This window comes from Strix uralensis, chromosome 8 (assembly GCF_047716275.1).
Source record: "Strix uralensis isolate ZFMK-TIS-50842 chromosome 8, bStrUra1, whole genome shotgun sequence".
Classification (NCBI taxonomy): domain Eukaryota; kingdom Metazoa; phylum Chordata; class Aves; order Strigiformes; family Strigidae; genus Strix; species Strix uralensis.
The window spans coordinates 11,622,299-11,645,270 of record NC_133979.1 but is presented as its reverse complement, the minus strand read 5'-3'; the positions used below and the strand labels follow the sequence as shown (position 1 = coordinate 11,645,270).

At 63.8% G+C, this 22,972-nt stretch overlaps 1 protein-coding gene across 1 annotated transcript; it reads right to left on the bottom strand.

Moving 5' to 3' along the window:
* Window positions 1–442: 442 nt before the first annotated feature.
* On the bottom strand, window positions 443–22,480 carry PTCH2 (patched 2). Its single transcript, XM_074876194.1, is given in 26 exon segments — window positions 443–1,708; window positions 1,824–2,240; window positions 2,411–2,656; window positions 3,069–3,168; window positions 3,439–3,581; window positions 3,730–3,867; window positions 4,443–4,726; window positions 5,269–5,449; window positions 5,539–5,681; window positions 5,942–6,254; window positions 6,339–6,744; window positions 6,838–6,956; window positions 7,037–7,162; window positions 7,251–7,343; window positions 7,467–7,622; window positions 7,703–7,834; window positions 8,059–8,206; window positions 8,570–8,691; window positions 8,792–8,987; window positions 10,940–11,031; window positions 11,248–11,317; window positions 11,436–11,625; window positions 21,711–21,903; window positions 22,169–22,339; window positions 22,342–22,395; window positions 22,397–22,480. Coding segments are annotated over 25 exon segments (4,317 nt in total). The 3' UTR covers window positions 443–1,708.
* Window positions 22,481–22,972: the final 492 nt, after the last annotated feature.

Below are 22,972 nucleotides of genomic sequence, written 5' to 3'. Positions count from 1 at the left end.
TGACCCCCATGAACCCCTCACAACCCCTGCCAGCAGCCCCCACACCCTCACAGCCTGAGGAGGCGGGGGAGACAGGCTGCCAGCCCCCACCATGTACCACACACACTCTTACCCCCCCACGCCACAGAATGCACACGTGTGTCCACCCCCCCTGCACACCCCACTGCTTGTGTGCACACAGCTGGGTCTGACTCCAACATCCACACCCCTCCCCCCAAGCTGTGCCCCCCAGGAGAAAGGGCCAGACACAGCAGGTAATTTATATATAATATATATATATTTACTCTTTAAAAATAAACCTTCGGTCCCCACTACCGCCTGTACAAACTACAAAAATAAACCTTTGCTCTCTTTGATATAAATAACTTAGATGGCGTGTTGGGGGGGGGGCTGCCCACCGTGCCCACGCCTGGCACGGGGACGGGGTGCCCGGGACCACCCCAGCTCAGCGGCAGTGTCTGGGGGCTGGGGGGGGGGCCAGGGCCGCGGGCACGGCAAACACCGCTGGAGTTAAAGTGCTGGGTAACGGCGCGGACGGTGCCCGCGATGGGGACGGGGACAGGGGCTGGCCCTGGGGACAGCCCCGTTGCACAGGGACACGGTGAGAAATATGCTTTCCCAGTGAGATGGGCCCGGTGACACCGCGGGCGCCCACATGAGCGTGCACAGCCCTGTGTGTGCACCAGCACGTGCTGGCACCAGGGCAGAGCACGAGTGTGGCACGAGGGGCTGTGACCGTGGGACAGCTCAGGGGCTCGGCCCAGCAAGGACCACTCCAAGGACACCCCCCCCTCCAAAACCCTGCTGTGCGGTGGGAGCAGCAGGCTCCCTGGCTCCGCTGCGGCATGTCCCCTGTCTCCAGCCCTCCCGTGCTCACCAGTGGGGAAACTGAGGCATGGAGTGGCACATCGGACAGGGTGAGCTGCCCGTGGCCACCCAGCACCCCTTGGAGCAGGGGCAGGAACCAGGTCTGCACCCCTGGCCCGGACTCCTGCTGCCTCCAGCAGGCAGTCCTGCACCGGCAAAGGGTCTGCCCCCTCCCTGCCTGCACCCTGGGCAGCTGGGCAAGGCCGTAGGCTGAGAAATAAATCTTTTAAAATAAGCTTAAAAATATATATCTCTCTATAGATAGTTTCCCTTTGCAATAAATAAAGGTGGGGGTTGCCTGCCCCAGGCCTTGCCCCTGGCATCCCAAGGCACGGCTGGCTCTGGGGCTGCCCCCTTACCAGGACAGGGGGCATCAGGGCACCCTGTTGGGGCACCCCAGCTTGTGGCCCGGGTGGGGCATCCCAGGAGGAGGTGATGGGGAGCAGGCAGTGACCCCGCAGTGGGGGAGCTGGCAGGGCACCAAGCCCACCTTGCCAGCAGCTCCAGAAACAGAGGGGGGGTTAGTGCTTCCATTTCTGGGGGGGCAACAAGCCTGGGGCAGGGTAACCCCAAACCGTGGGTGAGGGGACGCGGCACCATCAGCACAGCCCCGGGTAGGGGACACGCGGGCACGGCGTGACCTGCACACAGCTTGCATAGAAGTGCCAGCCTGCCCTGCTGAGTCCCTTGGCGGGGGATGCGGGGGGGGCCGGTCCTCCTCGGCCGAGACCGGGGGGGCATCGCCGCTCGGGCGATTAGCAGCACGATGCGGGCAACCCTGCTCTGCACCCTCCTGTGCCCGCCGGGCGCTGGGGAGATGCTCTGCCCAGGAGCTGTCAACCTGAGGGGAGAGAGAATGGGGTGGGGGGGTTAATCAGGTCCATCCAAACCCACCCGACACCCTCACGCCACTGTGTATGAGCCCCAGGGTAGGATGCCCATGTCCCCAAGCTCACCTAGCGCCGGGTGCCTGCCCCACGGTGTCCCATGCTCTGCATCTCGAAGGTGTCGGGCACGGCGGTGCCACCGGTGCTGGGCACGCTGGGCTCCTCCAGGCAGTCCCGCTCGGCACCACTGGCGAAGCCCTCGGCGCTGAAGTTGGGGTAGGAGCCAGGCAGCGTGGGGTGCAGGGCCACTGTCACCGAAGCAGTGGCCGTGACGGTGGTGTAGCTGCCGGCGGGACCCTGCAGGTGGGTGCTGTAGGCGGGCAGGGCTGTGGGGGGGGCTGGCCGGGCACCTGGCGGGCAGGGCTGCGGGTAGTCTCGGGGCGGTGTGGGGCACTGCTCCCCGAAGAGCAGGGGGGGTGCAGGCTGAGGGCTGGGAGTCTCCTTCTTCCCCCGGACCTCCGGGCTGTCCTTGTAGGGCTTCAGCACCTGGAGGGGGCACATGGAGCATGAGGGCCCCCACCCATGCTGAGCATCCCTCTGGTAACCCCACCAGCACCACAGGGGACCCATGAGCCCCTGTCCCCCAGCTCCATCCATGACCCTCTCCCAGGGGATGCCAGGGAGCCGGTGATGCCACAGCGGGCAGAAACACTCACGGTGATGCGGGGGAAGCTGGGATCCTTGCCAGCCTCCAGCAGGATGTGTGCCGGGGCAGGGGGCACAATGAAGGGTCCCCGAGGGCTGCCCGGCCCCACACCCTCTGCGTAATGCTCCGTGTCCGAGGCGTCGGGGAAGGCGGTGGGCCAGGCTGGGGCACGCCGGACGTACAGCCCCCCGGGGCCCAGGCACGGAGGGACCGGGTCCGGTGCAGGCAGGTGGGGGCTGTTATCCACTGGGGATGCCTGGGGAAAGAGGGGACAGTTTCAGAGGGACCAGGGACATACAGGGATGGAGGAGTGTGGGGTGGCAGGGAGTATGGGGTGATGCGAGGATTGAGTGAGGACTGTATGGGGGGAGGGAGATACGGGGTGAAATGGGTCAGGGAGGGATGGGGGGAGTCAAGTCTGGGGTGAGGCAGGAATGGGGTCAAGCAGGCATGGGGCAAGTTGGATATGGGGCAGAGAAAGGATAGGGTAAAGCAGAGATGGTACAGGGTGAGGGATGGGCTGAGGTGTGTACGAGGCGAGGTTGGGACTGGATAAGGCAAGGACGGGTATAGGGTGAAGGGGTGACAGGGTGAGGGGCAATGGGGCATGAAGAGAGATGGGTACGGGGCTAGGGAGGGACAGAGAGAGGTGGGATGGGGTCTTGTACCTCAGGAGGTGGCCCAATGACCGAGAGCAGGACTGGCAGCAGCACCAGCCCATTGAGCAGCCCCAGCAGTGTCAGGATGGTCAGCACCGCAAAGAAGTACCTGGGGGGCCACAGGCAGAGGGGGTAAGTGGGCACAGCCGCCATGAACCCTGTCCCACCCCAAACCCAGCTTCCCACACCACACACACCCTGGACTCCCCATGTCACAGCCTCTGTGCAAGACAGGGTGGGTGCCCCCAGCAAGACACGCCCTTGCCAGCTGCCCCCACATCCCCACTGCCAGCCAGGGGGTCTTCCACTCTCACCAGCCTCCACTGACAAAGCTTTTGGCAAGCAGCAAGCAGCTGGTTTACCCAACTCTAGCGCTTACCTCATGATGAAGTCAAACTCAGAGCCAGCCAACATGAGGACACCCAGGAGGGTGGAGACAGCACCGTCCATCACAGGGGCGAAGGTGTGCTCCAGTGCTGCAGCCGAGCGCACATTCCTGCTCCCCACAGCCGTCAGGAAGCCCTGCATGGGATGGGGATGTCACGTGGGGCTCGTCCCCCTGTGCCACCCATGACATGGCCACCCACTGGCACATGGCCAAGGGGGTGAGGGTGCCAGGGAGTGGGAATTGGGGTGCTCTGTGGCTGGGCAGGGGTCTGCCTGTGCTCACCAGGGCCACATGGACGGTGAACTCCACACCGATGCCCACCGAGGCGATGAGGATGACCACGGGGATGGCGCTCAGCTTGATGCCCATCAGCCCCATGATGCCAAACAGCTCCACTGCCATCATGGCCAGGATGGACACCTGGGGGTGCGGAGGGGTCAGCGAGGGGTGGCTCTGACTGGCTGTCCCCTCTGCCCCTCCGCCTGGCATACCTGATCCCACCTCTCCACATAGGGCAGCCTCACCCCATTGTCCCTTTTTCTTCTATTTAGGGTGTTCCTTTGTCCCATTTATTGGAGTCACCCTCAATCTCCTCTGCATGGATGTCTCCAAACCCCTGCCCACTACACGCATTCCCTTCATAAGGGGTGTCCCTGATCCCTCCATATGGGTCCCCCACTCACTGCTACCTCCATATGGGTGTCCCCCTCACCCTCTTCTGCATGGATGTCCCCAGAACCCTGTCCCCTCCATATGTTCCTTTCATAAGTGATGTCCCTGATACCTCCATAAGGGTGTCCACCACCCACTACCACCTCCATATGGGTGACCCTTCCACCCAGGGGTGGCCACCCCATCACCCCATCTCCATGAAGCAGGTACCCAGCACCCACCCAGCAGAATGGGAGCAGGGCTAGATGTCCCTTTCCCCACCCATCAGGAGGGCAGCACGGCCAGTCACTCCCCTGGCCCCGTGCACCGGGGTGCGTACTCACGATGATGCCGGCCGTCCAGGGGTTGAGCAGCAGCAGGGCGCAGACGAGGAAGGTGCAGGCCAGCAGGATGCTGATGGCCAGCAGGAACCAGTGGCGCAGGCCGATGTACTGCTCCCAGAAGAGGAAGGGGTAGCCGCTGGGGTAGCTCAGCACCCCGTGGCGCTGGGCAGCCTCCCGGCAGATGGCCCGCACACTCTCTATCGCCTCCACGAAGTCAGCCGTGCGACGCAGCCCGCTCAGGTAGAAAGGGAACTGGGCGAACTCCAGTGGCTGGGCTGCTGGGACTGGGGAGGAGAGCATGGGCAGTATGGGAGTAGGGGCAGCATGGGGGCACCCCAGCAACACCCGTCTGAGTGCAGCCCAGGCAGCCCGATGCCTTGCGGGGCACCATGGAGCCAGGGAGTGCACAGGGAGCTGACTGGGGGCAAGGAGGAGGGGGTTTCTTTGTCAGCAGGATGCTTGTGGGGTAAGGGATCATGGAGAGCAGAGGAATGCTTGTGGGGCAGGGGGAGAAGAGTGGAGGGGCTTCTTTGTGGTGGGATGCTCGTGAGTTGGAGCAGGGCGGGGTTGCTGCAGCACGAGGGTGAAGGGCGGGGGGAGCATGCAGTGGGATGCTCAGGGTGTGGGGTGCAGGGGGATGAGCGTGGGGCGAGGGGAAGCAGGGCGGTTTCTCTACCGGATGATGCTGATGGGACGAGGGATGCGGGGGGGAGTTTCTCTTTGGGGTGATGCTCGTGGAGCAGGAAAGATGCAGGGAGTGGGGTCCTCTGCAGGGGGATGCTGGGAGGCAGGAGGGGGCTGTGGGGAGCCCACTGCGCTCACTCACTTCGCAGGTTCTCGCCCGTGGTGTCGTACTTGTCATGGATCCACTCGGGTGGTGGGGGGTAGAAGTTGGCCTGGGAGGCGGCAAAGCCCAGGGGGTCATTGCTGGCCCACACCGTCAGGCAGATGTAGAAGGTGTCAGGGGGGATGATGCCGTTCTCGTCCACCAGCCGCCGCGTGGTCAGCTACGGGGAGAGAACAGAAGCAGGTATGAGCTCCACAGCGGGCACACCATTGTCCCCAGCCTGGTTGTCCCAGCCCCGTCTCCACATACCTGATTGAAGTTGAAAGGCTCCTTCTTGTTGCCAGTCTGGATTAGGAGCTTGTATGCCAGTGCCCCGTCCTCGGAGCCATTGCGGTAGCTGTCATGGGTGATGCGCCCAGCTTGCCAGTCCCTGTCAAAGGTGGCCTGGAGCCCTGGGGACACAGCGCAGGGGGTGAGTTTTCCTTGGGACACACCAACCTGCACAGCCTGGGTAGTGTGGTGCCAGTGGGACAGGCACACCGAAACCCCAGGGCTCAGCTTGGCATTGCTGGGCACCTTGGGGACACCATGGGACCACCCTCCCCAGGGTGCCAGACACCAGGGAAGGCATTCCCAGGCCAGGGGGGAGGGTGCAGGCTGGGGAGAGGGTCCTGGGGCAGGGGAGGTCATGGAGAAGAGTGATGTCTCTCACCTCGCAGCCAGTCCTGGAAGTAATGGAGCCACATCTTGGGCAGGTCGCGGTTGCCCTCCCGCACCACGTATTTGACAGTGCTGAAGGCCTGGTGCAGGCTGAGCAGGGCAGATTGGGCGCCAGGGTAGTGGAAGCCACCCTTGGTGACGATGAACATGTTGTAGAAGGAGAAGTACTTGAACTGGGCCGAGATGAAGGCGTGTGCCTTGGTGTCCCGCGGCACGATGTCCGTCAGGTAGAGCCCGTCGTGCACCATGGTGGTGCCATAGAGGCTCAGCCCCAGCAGCGCCAGGAACAGCACTGCCACCACTGCCTGCGGGGACAGCGGGGGGGTCAGGTAGGGTCCCCTGCCACCCACCCGTCTCGGGAGGCACCACCAGAGCCGTTCCCACCTCACCTTGGTCCGGGTCCGCAGGAGGAGTGGGGCGTACTTCTCCCGGGCGAAGTCAGCAAGGCTCCAGCGGCAGAAGGGCAGGGGGACGCACTCCCGCCCGCCCTTGGCCTCATCCAGCTGGGCCAGCAGGTCCCGGGTGGAGCTGGATGGGGCGAAGACCTGCGAGCCCAGGGGGTCAGTGGGTGGTAGGAGGACAGCAGGCGAGGTGCACACCTGGGAGGTAGGTGGCAGAACGGTGACAACGTGGTGGCCCGAGGGGTCGCACCGGGTGAAAGCTTGCACGGTGGTGGTGATCTGGGTGCTGGTGGCCACACCGGGGTGCCCGTATGGGGACGGGTGGCAGGCATGGTTGTCGTTGGCATCAGCGAGCTCCTGGGGTTGGATCTGGATGACCCGCGAGGAGCAAGGGCTGTGGGGAGAGAGGAAAGGAGCAGAGTCACCCCCATGCTTCCGGGGAGGACCCACGGGGTCAGCCCCACCCTGGCCAACCCAGTGCTGGTACCTGTAGAAGCAGCAAAGGATGTCAAGCCGGCGTCTCTCCCGGCGGTGCAAGTCCAGGCTCAGGATGGCAGGGAAGACAAAGAGCACCATCGCGAAGTTGAACACCACAACCACCGCAGCCTGTGGGAGGGGGGGCGACATGTCAGAGTGGGGTCTGGCCATCCCTTCCTGCCCTCCCCAGAGAGGGACCCTGGCCCTACCTGGAGGGAGAAGGCACGCAGGGCAGGGATGGGCACCAGGGCTGCCATGAAGAAGGCAATCATGTTGCTGACAGAGGTGAGAGCCACACTGGTCCCCGTGCGCTTCAGGCACTCGCCTGTCCGCTCCTGAGGGGACAGAGGAAGGGGATGATGAGAGGGGCCATGGGGAAGTGGGAGGGGCCTGAGGAGTCCCCAGGCAGGGCTTGATGCTCACCTTGAAGGGGATGTGCTGGCTGGTCTCAGTGAAGGCGTGAGCCAAGAGGAACATGTCGTCCACACCAATGCCGAGGGCCAGGAAGGGCAAGACCTGTCACAGAGCAGCCGGTGTCAGTGGGGGCACACGGCCACTGCCCGGGAGGGGACCTGGCCACCCTGCAACGCCCAGGGTCCCACCAGCCCCATGGTACCTGGCTCTTCCCCCAGCACATACCTGGGTGGTGGCTGCATTGAAGGAGATGCCCAGCAGTGAGCAAAGTCCCAGGCCAGAGGCCACAGAGAGAGCCACAAGCAGGACCCCGGCCAGGCCCACGGCTCCTTGGGACTTGGAGCAGTCCCACCGCAGCATGGTGACACAGGCGTAGGCCAGCTGGAAATGCACAGCGGGTTAGCGGGGATGGGGAGGAAGAGGGAGGGATGGCAGGGGACAGAGAGAGGGGACACACGCACCATGAGGAGGTAGCCCCCGGCCACCCGGATGGCGCTGACGTCAGAGAAGGACTTCATGATGTCATTGAGTGTGGTGGTGGAGAAAGCATGGACGCTCTGCGTGGCGTTGGGCGGGATGGAGTCCTGAGCCAGCTGCCGGAAGTGCACCCCGTTAGAGGGGTCAGGACCACCCCCGCTCCCCAGTACACACCCCCCCCAGAGCCCCTCAGCATCGTCACTGAGAGTCCCTAGGGACCCACTGGAGCATGAGAGAGTGGTGCCAGGACCCGTGGCCACATGAAAACCTGGGCACAGGGGGATGCCATGCACAAGCTCACTCCTGCCCAGCCCACACGGGGGCTGTTCCCACTACCCACCTCCACAAATTTCCTCTGCCAGGCCTCCAGGATGGCACCCGCCTTCTCCTCGCTCCAGCTGATGTCATGGATCTCATAGTCATCCTTGAAGTGCTCAAAGAGCTGCCGGGGGCTCATGAGGAGGAACATGGTCTGCAGGGCCTCAGCGCTGGGGTAAAGGTACGCACCTTGCTGGGACCGGCTGCAGTGTCCCGGGATGCAGGAATGGGTCCATCCCCCACCCCATGGTTCCCAGCCCCACCATGGCCACCCAGGAGAGGACCCAGGCATCCTGCCCCCCATCCCCACCCTTGCCGTAAACCACTGCCCCACTTGCCAGCCCCATACACTCTCCAGCCTCACACGCTCTTCCAGACAGCCCCACAGCCCCTCTTGCAGCCAGGGCAGGTTCCCGTGGGCACCAGATGATGATGAGGATAAGGGAACCCTGCTCCAAATTGTCCTGGGGGTGAGTGCTGCGAGTGGGCCCCTGTGCCATGCCTGGGGACACCCACACCACAGCGGCTCTCACCGTAGCAGCTTGCCCTGGGAGTCTTTGGTCGTGCCGCCTAAAATCAGCTCCTGCTGCCAGCGCATGAACTTCCTGGAGAAACCGTGGCAGCCCCCCGAGAGCTCGGCCGGGATGTCAGGGCTCTGTGGGTGGAGGGGAGGCGTCAGGGATGCAGGACTGCGGGGCAGGCAGGAGAACAGAAAGCCCCTGCACCCCTGCTGGTCCCCATAGGCTGTGACCCACCTGCTGACTCTGCTTGTTGGGAGCACTGGGAGGGCACTGGGGGTCCCGGGGATCCAGGCAGGGCCGCTCCATGTAAGCCTGCCCCACCTCTGCCTTCTCCAGCAGCTCTTTGAAACCTTCCAGGGATGTGAACTGCCCCAGCTCCTCCATCAGCTGCAGAGGGTCCAGGTTGCTCCACTGGATGTCCGGGCGGCCCCTGGGGAGAGAGCAGGACTGGGGTGATGGGGGATGCCAAAACCACATGTGGTAGCACCACCACCACCGCCACCCCATCCCAGGGGTCCCGGGGGTACCCCTGAAGGCAGGGTGCAAGGATGCAGAGGAGCAACATCAGTCCCCAGCGCATCCCCTACCCCTTGCCGGGGCTGCCTGCAGCATCCCCCCCCCGTGCCCCGCGCGGCGCAGCAGGCCGTGCCCGAGTCAAGTAGCGTGCCTGATCCTGTTAGGCTGGGACAAAGCGGGGAGAGCCGGCCCCACCGCCCGGCCCCGCTTTGTGTGAGCAGTCAGGCCGATTACTGCCCGCGGGCTAACATCTTGATAGAAGGGAGCAGGCAGGCAAGGGCTCCTGGCATCCCCTCCAGCCCTTCCTGCCATCTCCCCCCAGGCTGGAGGTTTTGGGGCTCAGCAGAGGTTCTGGGGGCTCAGGATGGTGCTGGGACCTGGGCATGGATCAGGTCCTGGGAGGTCCCGCAGGAGCCCATGGGACTAGGGTACCCAGGAAAAGGGGCTTTTCCATTGCCTTGATCCCTCCATCCCAGCCTGGGGTGCTGGGGGCCAGCTCCCAGCCTCACTCGGCTGCTTTTTTAAGACAGAAAGGACACACAAAAAAGCCAATAACCCAGCCCAGCACTCCAAAGAGGGGAAGAAAAAGCCCCGAGCGAGTGTGGGCTCTGGGGAGAAACGCAGCCTAATAATTCATGAAGGCTGGCTGGGCCGGAGCTGGCCGTTCGAGATTCCCACATACCAACCGGAGCTGCTGCTGCTTCCAAAGAGAGCCCCTTTTATCTGCTTTCGCTTGCTTCACTGAGCCAGGGCAAATCCTTTTGTCTTTCCATAGATTGCTGCTCTTTGTTCTCCCAGCTCCCGCCCCGCTTACCCCTCAGCGTTAAAAAGGGGGATGAGTCCCCATGGGCTGGCTAGTGCTCAGCTGGGGTGCCTGCCCGGGCACCCACTCACCCGGCTGAGAGGAGACATGGGTCCCACCACTGCTGCGGGTGCCACCCTGCCTGCCATGTACTCCAGCACCAGGATGCTGCCCACTCTGGATGATGATGCCACCAGCATCCCGCTCTGCACAGCCACCCCAGCCCCGCTCACTCCTGCTCCTGGCTGCTCCCCAGGCTGGGATGGGGAGAACCTGAGGTCTTGGGGGGGCAAAGCCCGTCCCCCAGTCCTGGCTGGGGATGCTGCGGCCCCTTCCCCCTCCTCCCGTCCGGCAGCAGCCTGAATAAGGCCACTATTTCATCTGTTTGGCAAGGGGCAGCTTTCAGAGCAGCATTAGCATGAGAAAGCGAGGGGCTGCGTTTGCTGACAATGCACAAGCCGCCCCGGCTCTCCCGGACAAACACACGCGTAAACAGAAGGAATGTGGGGGGGGGCCTCCCCCCGCACAGCCCGGGGTCCCCAGCCCCACCACCGCGGTGTGGGGAGCTGGCCGGGAGTCACCTGCCACCCACCCCGGGGACTCTGCACCCTCTGTGTCCCTGGGCACGGCTCAGGAGTGTGGGTGCCTCCTTGCCATCGTGACACCCACAAAGCTCTGTGGGGGAGGACCAGCCCCCAGGAACCTGCCTGCTGCACGGCCTCTGTCCCCGTGTCCCCATCCCCGGCTGGTGTGACGGCATGGCATGGCAGGGATGGGCAGCTCCTGCCCGTGGCTGCAGCCCCCCCCGCAGTGGTGCTGCCCTGTCTGTGCCACCGAGGCCAGACGACAAGGACAGGGACCCGTCCCCTGGCTGTTGACCCAGCAGGATGAGCAATGGCGGTGGGACCATCCTGGGGCCGAGCAGGACAAGCAGCAGCACTGAGGGTCCTCAGGGCAGCAGGGCCAAGCTGCATGGGGAGGTCAAGCACAGCCCCTTGGCAGTCCCCCCAGGTCCTGCTCCCACCCACGGACCCCCACACCCCAGCACAGCCCCCCACACTCACGGGAGGTAGGCTGAGCCTCCCTGCAGCTTGGCGCCTTCCCAGAAGCAGTCCAGTGGCGTCAGGATCACGCAAGGGAACAGCTTCTCTATCATCTGCGGGAGGAGAAGCGAGGGGTCAGTGGGGATGGATCAGGCCCCTGCTGCTCCCCTCCAGCCCTGCTGGGCTGCCCAAACCTACACCCTCCCACATGGAGCTGGCAGTGCCTTTGCAGCACCTGGGGCTGGCAAGTCCCATCCCTGCCCATTTCTTGGGGGACTGATCCCCCGACGGGGGGGGGCCCTGTGGGCCATGCTGTGCCCATCACTCACCCTCTCAATCATGCCGTTCTCAATGATGGGGACACCCGACTTGTAGCAGATCTTGTTCAAATCCCACGATCTGGAAAGAGAGGAGTAGCTGAGGACGGGCATGAACCCGCAGGGGACACAGCAAGGGGTGGGGGGACACGCAGGACACAGCGGGGGTCCCTGTCCCCGCCGTCCGGAGCCGGACTCACTTTCCGTACAACGAGACTTGGACTTTGCTGGCGGCCAGGGCCGCCTCGAGGTGGAGCTGCAGGGCCTCCTGCGTCAGGATGTTCTCCCCTTCCTTCTTCGGGGTCTGGATCAACATTTGGGAGGTGTAGACAGACTCCTCACCCAGCTTCTCCTTGGTGTAGCGCAGCTCCTGGCTCACCCGGCTGCCCGCTGTGGAGGGGACCACGACGTGCCCTGTCAGTGCCGTGGCTGGCAGAGCCCCCATCCCACCGTCCTGCCCATCAGGATGCCCAGGGAAGGGGACAGGCAGGAGCAAGGCCCTGCAGCATCAGATGGTGCCACGTTAACCAGGGGGGAGCTGCTTGCCATGGGGACCCAAGCAGGGAGCACCCCAGCCCACACTGGCCCAGGCACCCCCCCTTCCCACCAACATGGATATTTCCACCACCAGAGCAGTTTGTTGGCTTTGCTTTCCCTAGAAAAACCCCACGGACGGAGGGCTGGTGAAGCAGATGGGACACATCCTGCCCACTTCCACCCCTGCACTGTGGTGGGCACTGCAGATGCCCAACACAACCGGCCCCCAGTGCAGCGAGCGAAACTGGAGACACCCCACCCTGTCTCTGTCTGACTGCTCCCTGGCACCCCAAGGTGAGCAGCATTTTGGTCAGGGAATGGGTGTAGGGAGAAGCAGGCACCCCCAAGCCCCCTCAGGTGCAGGCTGTCCCACAGGAGGGGTTGAGGGACACGGCACTGGGGAGCTCTATGGGACCCCTGTCCATCCCAGCAGCAGGAGAGCTTGGAGAGCAGCAGGGCTGAGGTTTCTGGGAGAAGCCACCAACTTCACTTGCGGCCACCTCAGCACAGAAGAGAAACCCCCTCCCGGCTAGCATGGCTGGGGCTCAGATCAAACCCTGCGTGGCATTTTGTGTGGCAGAGCACTGTCCCAAGGACAGCTGTCCCCGTCCCCATCGAACAAGGGGCTCCCATCCCTCCTGGTACAGCAAAGGGGGGATGACACAGCCCAGAGGAGGGTGGGACGCTGATCCTGAGACCCCCCCAGCAAGTGCAACACCCGACCGCCCTGCTCCCAGTCCCCTGCCCGGGAGAGGGCCATGCTGCATGTAACCCCCATCCCAATGCCACCCACCAGGGACACCCCAGTGTGCCCAGCATCGGGGCGCATCCTAAGGGCAGCACTGCTGGCAGGGGGGAGGCTGGTTCCTGTCCAGCCCCGGGTGCAGGGGAAGGAGAGGGGGTGTCAGGATTCATCCGTGCCGGGACACTCCCTCAGCAAGAGGCGGGGGCCCCGGCGGGCCTGGCCCCCGGCCAGCGCTGAGGAGGCCAGAGCGAGACCGCAAATAAGGAGCAGAATCTTCCCTTTTAATGACTTATTATATGGGTTGGTGTTTTTGGTTTTTTTTTTCCCTGCTTTTTGGGAACGGGGAGGGGGAAGCGTCTTTATTGTTGCTGGCTGGGCCGGGGAGCAGCTGGTGTCCATCAGATGCCAGTTGGGATGGAGGTTGTGCCAGGGCTGGGGAGGGGGGGGCGGACATGGCCGCAGCCTTTGTGTGTGTGTCAGAGGGGACGGCAGTGCCCGGGGCGAGGGGATGAGGACACAGGGAGGATGGGTGTCACGGGCAGGGTGGGGGACAGGACACCCATCCCCTTCCCAGCAGGCTGGGAGGTCGGGCAGGAGGTGCACCGAGCTGCTCTGATCTCAGCCGCGCCACCCACGCCGAACCCGGGCGGGTGGTGGGACACGGCGATGGGGGGGTGCCCAGCCTCACCACCGCTCCCAGGACGCATCCTGCTGCACCCCATGGGCATCTCCACCCAGCATGGCCACGGGAGGAGATGCACATCTGCAAACGTGGAGTAGGGGGGGAGCCCCCCAAAAAATTAAAGAAAAAAAGAAACAGAGAGAGAAAATAAAAAGCCGTCCCTTGTAATTAGTGTTAATTTGGAACAGGGCACTGCGAGCCGTCAGCAAGCTTCAAAGGCCATGAGGAAGCCTCAAATTCCAACACCCTAATTAACCAAAGAGCAACATGAAAAGACAAGGCAGCGCACACAGGGCTGCCAAGGACACTTCAAACGGGCGCGCGCCCGCCGGCCGGCCGGCCCGGGAGCGGGGCGAGACGCCCCACACCGCACGCAGCCCCCCGGCCCGGGGAGGGGGCTGGGGGGGGGCGCCCCGATACCAACAATGGGCACGTTAATGAGGAACTGTATGTAAATTCTTTTATATTTTTTTTTTATTCCAATTAACAAAGGGAGCCCTTGGCTTTTTCATGCAAAGGGCCCTCTGGTTCCAATCAGGCGCCCTGGTCCTGCTTATTAACAGCCTGCTCTGCTCCCAGGAGGGATTTGGCTTCACCTCCCCAGACCCCCATGCTGGGCAAAGTGACACCGACACCCCAAAAACCCCACGGCAGGGCCTGGGGACAGAACAGTCCCCAGAGGCAGCTGTGCCTTGTGTGAGCATCCTCCATGGGGTGGGCACCACTTCTGAGTACCCCTGGGTGGGGGTTTCACACTGGGGGGGGGGGGGGGGGGAACAGTCACAGGGTACAGGCACACAGTGGAGTGTCCTGAAGGGTGGATGGGACCCCATGCCCACCTGCATCCCAAACACCTGAGGTGCACAGCAGGCTCCCACCGTGCCCAAGTGGGGAGGGCAGAGGCCGGAGAGGGGATGGGGTCCCCGTCAGCGAGGGCAGCTGCATGTGTGGCTGCCTTCCGCCCGCGGGCCACGCCGAGGGAGCCCTCCCCATAATTACAGCATCCGCCGCAAAATTACAGAGCAGGGCGGGAGCCTCCCTGCCCCCCTCCCGGCCACCCTGCGTGAGCCAGCCCCCCTGCCACCACTCCCCAAACCCTCCTGGCACAGGACCCACGGCCGCGGCCCCGGCGCTGCAGCCAGCTCACCCTCACCCTGTGGGACCAGCTTGTGCCCTCGGCTGCCCTGGTGGGTGCTCGGACTGCAGCACCCCTTCCCGGTGCCAGACCCCGCTTCCAGTCCAGGCTGCAGCAGGGGTGGGGGGGAGGAGATGCTCCTGCTCCCAGCCAGAACAGAGCACCAGCCCCTGCGTCGCCCCCCCTGACCAGGAAGGGGTCTGACCCAAGCTCACCCCCACACCCCCCCAGGGGCTACCAGCACCCCCCAGACTCAGCTCAGAGGGTTTGGGGTCAGAGGAGCCCACATCGGGTCCTGCTGCCCCTGCTGCAGCTGCACAGGGTTCACCCCCACACAGCCACCCCGCCTGGCACGACAGCAAGGGGATATCCCTATGCAAGGCAAACCCCACAGGAGCCCTGTCCCCAAGCACCCACGGGTGGGGGCAGCAGGCTGAGTGCACCAGGGCAGCGTGCCCGGGGGGCACCAGGAGGGCAGTGGGTTGGGGCAGGCTGCCAGTCCCACACCAAGCCCTCCCTGCCTGGCAAAGAGACTAGAGGCGAGGGTGGCCAGGGGAGGTGCTGGGGGCTGTGGAGAGGCACCGGTGTGCCCCCAGGAGACACATGCTGCTGCAAGGACCACTCTGTGTCCCCCCAGGGTGGGTGGAGGCTGTGGTCAACAGCAGTGCCACTGCTCTGCAGATGGGACCTGGGCACTGCCAGCAGCTGTCACCACTGCTTGGGTGACCTGGGTGGGACAGGGTGGCAGGACAGGAGCACGCCTTAGGTACACGTCCTCACTCAGCCTCCAAAACCCAGGCCCTGTCCTCCTGCCTGGTGTAATGGGGCTATGGGATGTGGTGACAAACGTGGTGAGTCCCAGATTGGGCTGATGCATGGGGGATGCTGCAGCCCTGTCCTGGGGCCAGGCCAGCCCTGACCCCAGTTCCAGCTATGCCCCCAGAGAGGGAAGAGCTGAGGGCAGTAAGGGAAGGGGGGGAAGCCCTCAGGGAAGCAAGCCCCTTTCCACAGCACAACATCCCAATGCCAGAGCTAGAAACCCCCACTCAAAAGGTCAGACTGAGATCCTCCTGGGAAAAGCCATCCCTACGGGGACCCCCCCCTCTGCAGCAAAGGGCACCCCCAGGGGCAAACACTGGACTGTCAAACCATCCCGCGGCACAGACCGAGTGCATCCCGCTGGCAGATATACCCACCCCTGGGTGATTAAAGCCCCGAGGGGCATCGGAGAGATGGGAGCACTGTCCTGCATCCCATGCACCATCCCACATCCCAGCTGGAGGGGGTCCCAAGGCACCGCCCCGAGCATCCCTCGGCCGGCCGCTTCCCCGTGCCGAGCGGCGTGCAAGCCGGAGGCCACCTTCAAAGTGTTGTGGGGCGGATTAGCTGGATTAGGGAGGCAGTGAAAGGACCCATGCTGCTCCGGAGGAAGTCTCTCCCAGGGCACGCTGAAAGAGCCATTTTTACCTGTCCCGGCTGCTACCGCCGGCCTCGCCAAAAGCCCCGCGGCCTTGTTCTGTCAAAACACGTCCTCTCGGCCCCATTCACCCCACGGCACGGGGCTGGACCCAGGGAAGGGGGGGGTGGGGGGGTGGCAGATGGGTGTCCCCGGCAGCACCGAGGGATGAACAAGGGCTCGCTGCTGCTCCAGCACCTCTGACCAAACCCGGCCCCACCAAAGAGGCTCCCGCCACCCAGCTAAGTCAAGAGGGGTGGCAGAAGAGGGGGATGCCTTCAAAAAGCCAGCAGCGGAGGGGCTGAAAGGGCCCATTTGGGGCCAGCTCCCCAGCCGTCGGCCCTGGCCAAACCCTTTTGTTTAACGGCGAAGCTAAATTAATGTCTTTATTACCCCAAATCGCAGGGCAGCAGTTCCCAGCGTGGGGAGGGGGGCAGCCAGGAGCTCGCACCGCCCCGGCCAGCGCCGAGGGGACAGCGCGACCCCCGAAAAAGAGGGAAAAAAAAAAAGGGGGAGAGGGGATTCAGTTGGGAACTATTCACCGCTAAGACTCCTGTCAGCATTGACATAAATTTCCACTGGTGTTGGCATTTAGGCATTTGCCATTTCCATATGTATAGGGCTGCCTGTACTAATTATGCTAATCACCCCCTCTGTTGGCTGCTGTGAAAAATGGCCACATTAGGCACTCCACTGCTTGCTAATGTCACTTAATGTGTGGTTGAAACATACATTCATCCCCCTCTGAATGGTGAAATTTTTCCACATTGCTGGCTTCATTCAGGCAAGAAATGAATTTTTTGAACTCAGACCACTTTTCCAGGCCCGAGGGAGAGGCAGATAATAAAACCCTCTTCTTGGGCCCTGGCGCTGCCCCCTCCCAGCCGCCAAATAACATTTAAAACGCAAAAAAGAGCCCCCTCCCTAAGTCCGTGGATATGTCTAAGTTTAAAAAAAAAAAACCAAAACACACCAACAAAAAACCACCACTTTCTAGGAAATAAAAAAAATATATAAGTAGAAAAGCAAAGCAAAATGGATAGGGGCAGATAAGCCACAGCCATCTGTAAAGAGTCTCCCAGTCTCTTTGGGTTAATTAGCAAAATTTTCCAGCCCGAAAAAGCTGACCGAGCTGTCAAGGAAGGGAAAAGGAAAAGCAAGAGGTTTCGTGATTGCCTCCCAAAGATAAATAAAGGCAAACTGCCTGTGCCCCATCTTCAGGCAGGCGGGGGGCTGCTGAGTGAGCCCCCCTCCGCAAGAAGAAAGGTTCTTTCAGAGCCAGTGGGGCTGCAAGGGAGAAGGTGCTCTGGAGCAGAGGGCAGAACCAGGCAGGAGGGTTTCGGGGATAAGGGGGACCTCAGCACTCCATGGCAGCAACACCCCAGCTGTCCCTTGCTCCTCTGAGCCCCAGAGGATGAGGACACAGGGTCCCCAAGGACACCCAGACCCTGCAAAGAGAGGACCGCAGGGTCCCGAAGGAAAAATCCCGCCAGGCCAGGCTGAAGAGTCCCCAGGGCAGCACTGGGGACCCCAGGCTGCCCCTTCTCTCCCCACGGGGCAATACCTGTGTCACCATACCCCGAGAGGAGTGGGGGCCCTGTCTCCTCAGGACGCCTGTCTGGGGATGGAGTGGAGACGTGGCAGCCCGGGAGCCGCCCCTCGGACGCAAGGCCGGCTCAGGCCAGATTCCGGCGGGCGTCTCACTGCCCCAGCCGCAGACACAAGCTGCCATCAGAGCCCCCCCATGCTGCTGGCGCCAGCCCCCCAGCCCCACACCCTGGCTTTGCCTGCTCCTTTCTCAGCCCCTGCACTGCCATCTCACCCCACAAAACCCACCCGCCAGCAGCAACGAGACCACCCACCTCTCCCCATGCCCACCCAGGAATGGCCACAGCACCCTGCTCCCCTCCACAGCTGCTGCCCCACACCCCGCCATGGGTTCCACCACACACAGTGGGGACCGGGGCTGGGAAAAGGGGCCAAAAATGGACAGTCTGCCCAGGGCAGAGGCAGGGTGCTGAGGGTATTCAATCCTTGTCTTTCCCATCCCCAATGCCCCTCTGTCTGCAAAGACAGAGCCAGCCAGGGTCTCCTCTCCCGCTTGCACCTGCCATAGGGGGAGCCCCGGGCTGTACCCCAGCCCTGCCCAGGGTGCCAGGGAGGGGATACCCTGTGCCAAATCCTGTTGCAGAGGTCAAGGAAGGACAAAAGCTATCACCAAGGGGATTGGGGGTGTCTCGGCTTCATGCCCCAAGCTGGGAACAAGGCAGAAAATTCCCCTCACTCCCATATCACTCATCCCATTTCATCCCACTGGCACATTCAGGGGTGTCCCTAACCCCCTCAGGAAAGGGATGGGGTCTTCTCCAGGGAGACTCAGCAGCTCTCCGAGAGTGCGATGGCTTCGCAGGGCGCTTGGCTGTTCCGGTTAGGAATTAACCCGGCCTTCCTTTGAACCAGCCCTCGGTGCTATAAATCAGGCAGACCCATTCACCACCCAGGGCTCTGCCTGCCCGGAGCTCACCACCCCGGCCCCTCGGCCCTACAGACGCCCTGGGAGAGCCAGGAACAGCTGCCAGGTGTCTAGAGGTAACTCAACACTCGCCGCTAGCCAGGATTTCAAAGCCTCTGAGTGCCTAATTGCTTCGGAGGAGCCTAATTGAACATTTCCACAGTCAAGTCCGATTTATGGGGTGACACGGCCTCCTTCCATCAGGGATGTGGGTCAGGAATAACCCCAGGACACCACAAGCACCCCCCAGCCAGCAGGGCTGAGGACACTCCCTAAATTGGGACAGGGGACCCTGTACGTTCCCACGGTGGCTGGGGTCACAGCCCAGGCTCAGGGGGACCCATTGGGGGACCTGCCATCAGCATGGCCCCAACGCTGACCCCAGTCATGGGGCCAAAGCAGGCTGCCCACTCTATTCCCCTGGCAGGGTGGGGGTGTGTGTATGGAAATGATGGATGGACACAGACAGACACACACAGCAGCACGATGTCCCCATGCAGCTCCCTTCCCTCCCCTGGTCACCAGGTCCCCAGCACCCAGGGAGCTGAGCTCAGCCTGCAGCAGAGACAGCCCAGCATAGGGTCACACTCTGCTCCTGTGGGGTTGGGACCATCACCTGGGTGAGGTGGTTTGGGCTGGAGCACCACCAACCCATATCCCTCAGCCTGGCTAGGCAGAGGCAGGTGATCGGGTACAGACCGGCTTCAGGGGGTCATCACAGGCTTCCCCAAACCCTCAAGCACCCTGCCTCTGAGCTGGGACCTACTGGCCTAGGACAATGGGACTAGGACTCCCTGCACACATGCCCTGCCCTTAGACACCCCATGGCACTGCCTTGGGGCCAGGATGGACCATGCTCCTGCACACATCTCATATATCCAGAGAGGGCAGGAGCCAGTGTCCCCAGCACCCTGCTGATCCCAAAGCTTTGGGGCCAGGCTGATGGGGCACCAGCTTTGCCAGCCCAGGGGCAAGTGCTGCACTGTCTCGACCTGGCATGGCTGTACCAGGCTCACTGCAGAGGGACACGCACACCAGCCACCCTGCCGCACACCCAGGGATGGGAGAAAGTGGTGGCTGGGAAAATCCCAAAGCAGCTTCAAGTGCTGAGGGTCCAACCACACAGTCTGGGAAATTGTGTCCTGCTCCCCAGGGGCAGCCTAGGCCCTCCTGCCCCCTGATAATGCACATCCTCAGACCAGTAGGATGGGGTCCAGAGATCAGGGAGGGCTGGGTACACCTGAGGATACCAGAGGATGCTTTAATCTCACCAGAAAATGCAGAAGCAGAGGCCAACGGAGAGGTAAGGACCCATGGATAGTTACGGGGAAGGGAGGCAGCCCCGCAGCTAATACATGAGACTGAAGGAGCCGCTGCAAGCCTTTCTTCCACATCCTGACCCATGCATGCCCATCAGGGACCCCGCAGGACTTAAGCCACCCCAGCCACATCGTCCTTGGTGGTCACACATAGTGCCAACCCCTGAGGACAGCCTCCCCCAGCATGCTGGGGCTGTGCCACCCAGGAGCAAGGCACAGATGGGTCTGCTCCCAGGGGAAGAGCTCTCCCAGGAAGGCCAAAAGGGGGGCCCTGAGCAGCACCTCACAGAGCACCCCCAGCTTCACAGGCCATCCCCACCCCAGCCACTACAGATCCAGAGCAGGGCCTGTGTACAGACCCCAGTGAACCCATCACCTGTGAAGGGGCAGGACACCCCAGGTCAGCAGTGTTTCACCATGGGGTAAAAAAAAAAAAATAAAATATCCAGCTCCTGACACCAAAGATGATGTCCAGGCCACAAGAGAGCCAGCTTCTTGGAGAGGTCCCTGGCACCCACATTACAGTCACACCAGTGTGGGGGAAATGTCTCCAACAGCAGCCACAGTCCCTCCTGGCCATACCCACACAAACAGGGGAGCACGGCAGGCACAGAGCATGCATGCAAGAAAAGCCAGGTTCCTGGGCACTTCCAGCTGTCCCCAGGCTTGGCCCCTTCACCATCCCGCTCTCCACCCTGATGCGCCACAAGTCCCAGTCCCCCTCAAGTGGAACAACCACAGCCACTTCCCTGGCTCCGGCCGCGGTCGCACGAAATGCTGACTCCTTGAAACCCCAAAAGCACAATAAAAACCCGATGGAGCCGGAGCCACGACCCGGAGCAAGGGAACCATGAAGGGAGCGTTTTCCTCCTCCAGCAGCCACCGCTCAGGCACCAGCCGGACCAGAAGGTATCACTGGATTTCTCTGCTACGTGTGGCAGAGGAAAGGGGTGATGGAGACAACATCTGGGGGGAACAAACACCCCTCAGGAGTGGGGAGCAGGTGGGAGAGCTGGGCATTCCTGGGCAGGGGTGAGTGCGTGCATCTGTGTGTGAGCAGTGAGGGAGCGCAGGGCTTTTTTTTTTTTAAATAAAAAAAAAAAAAAGGGGGTGGGAGAGCAAAGTTGCTTCTATTGTTGAACCAAATCCAAGAGTAGCTGAGGACCACACAGGGAGCGGGGCGTGGGGGAGGAGGCAGCGCTCCCGCACAAAGATGGCTGACACCCCTCCGCTGAGCAACATCTGCCCCTGCACAGCACCCCGCCGGGGACCCCAGGCTGGGAGACCCCCCCTGGCCAGGGCCTGGCAGGGATGGGGGGGTGCGATGCGGGGTGCTGCCCCCCCGGGACCCCCTAGGGAGAAGGGAGGAGCAGGGAAAGCAAATCCCAGCACCGGGGAGCGGAGCTGCAGGGAGAGGGGAAGAGGGAAAAAAAAAAAAAAAAAATCCACGCTGGAGTTTATTAATAACAAAGGAGGGGGATCAGCCGCTTCCACTCGGAAACGGGGATTTGCTCCTGCCTGACCCTGCCCGCACCTCCGTCCCCTCCGGGCAGGGGTCCTGAGCCGGGACCGGCAGCCCCGCGGGGGTGGCTCTGCCCCGGTACGGGGCTGCGACCGCCCCGGCGGCTCTTCCCGCGGGGAAAGGGCCCGGCGGCGGGTGGGGGGCACCGCGGGACGGGGGTGCCCACGCGTGGGGACACGCGCGCTCAGCCGGCGCCAAACACCCTCCCCGCCCGCACGTGCCCGCTGCTGGGGGGACCCGAGCGCCGCTTCGAGCCCCACACACGCGTGGGGGCTCCTTTGCAACTCAGCACCACGAACCCGCGCGAGACGCAGCCCGAGCGGCCCGCGCAGACGGGACGGCCACTCGCGGGCATCTACGACCCCGCACGCAGGAATGCCGGCGGCATCCTCCTCCTCCTCCTCCTTTTCCTCCCGCCCTGCTCCCGCGCTGTCACCTGCCTCCGGGCCGGCCCCACACCTCCGCGCCCCACGGGGGTGGGTGGGGGGCACACACACACACACACAAAGCCGCGTCCGGGAACTGAACCGTTCCCACGGGCGGCTGAGCCCGCGGGGCCGCGCTTACCTTCCACCCAGAGGTGCTCGATGTCGGTCTCGATGGAGGCCACCCGCAGCCCCACGGCCAGCGCCCCGAACACCAGCAGCCCCACGAAAAGCACCTTCCCGCAGTGCCGCTGGATCCGGCAGCCCAGGGCGAAGAGCAGCGCCTGAAAGCGGGCCCGCAGCCACAGCGGGGCCCGTTGGCCCACGGCCCTGCCCTGTGGAGAGGGCGAGGATCAGCCTGGGAGCGGGTATGGGGAGACCCTGTCCGGGGAGGGGGTCTGTGTGCGGGGGGAATCCCGCGGCAGCCACGCTCCGTGGGCTGCGGAGCGGGGCCGGGACCCCTCCGGCACCCGCGATGCTAGGGGGACACCCCACAGCCGCTCCGCGCCCCTCCGAGCTTTCCCCGCGCTCTCCGAGCCCCCCCCCCTGCCCCCCTTTCCCCGGAGCCCCCCGCGGGAGCGGGCGATGCTCCCCCCTTACCTCGGGCAGCGGCTTGCAGCGGGCGGCGCGGAGCGGCGGCGCGGCGCGGGGGGGCTGGTCCGGCATGGCGGGGCGACTGGCGGGGCTGGGCACCCCCCCCCCCGTTATGTGGGGCCGAGCGCGGCGGCCCCCATGCGCGCGGCGGGGCCGGTGGCGGCTCGGTGGCCGGTGGTGCCGGTGGTGCCGGTGCGCAGGGCTGTGTGCCGCCGGCCGCCCGCCGCGCCTCTCTAAAGGGGAGGCGGGGGCGGGGGGCGCCGGGGCCGCGCCGCCGCCGCCGCTCCCATTGGCCGCCGCCGCCGCGGCAGCGCCCATCGCCGCTGCTAAGCAACGGCGCGCCCGCCGCCGGCGGCCACACACGGCGGCACCCCCCCCCCCGCCCCCCCCAACACACACACACACACCCCCCGCCCGCCCCCCCGCCCCGCACGGCCCGGCCCGGCCCCGCCGCGGGGGGGAGCGCGGCGGCGGCAACACACACACACCGCTCCCCCCCCCCCCCCCCGAACCCCGCCTCAACCCCGGGACCGGCAGCTCCCCCCTCCGGACACCCCTAGGGATGGGTATCCCCCTGTAGCCCCTCCCTTAAAGATAGGCAGCCCCCCCCTAGCTACCCCCTCATAAGCAGGGCATCCCCCCCCATAGGCACCCCCAGGAATGAACACCCTTGCCCCGCCAGGGTAGGCAGCCCCCCGGAGCTGCCCCAAGGGATGGACATCCCTCCCAAGGGCATCCCAAGGGCAGGGAGTGCCCCCCCCAGCCTCTCCCCGAGGATGGGCATCACCCCGTACCTACCTTCCTTGGTCT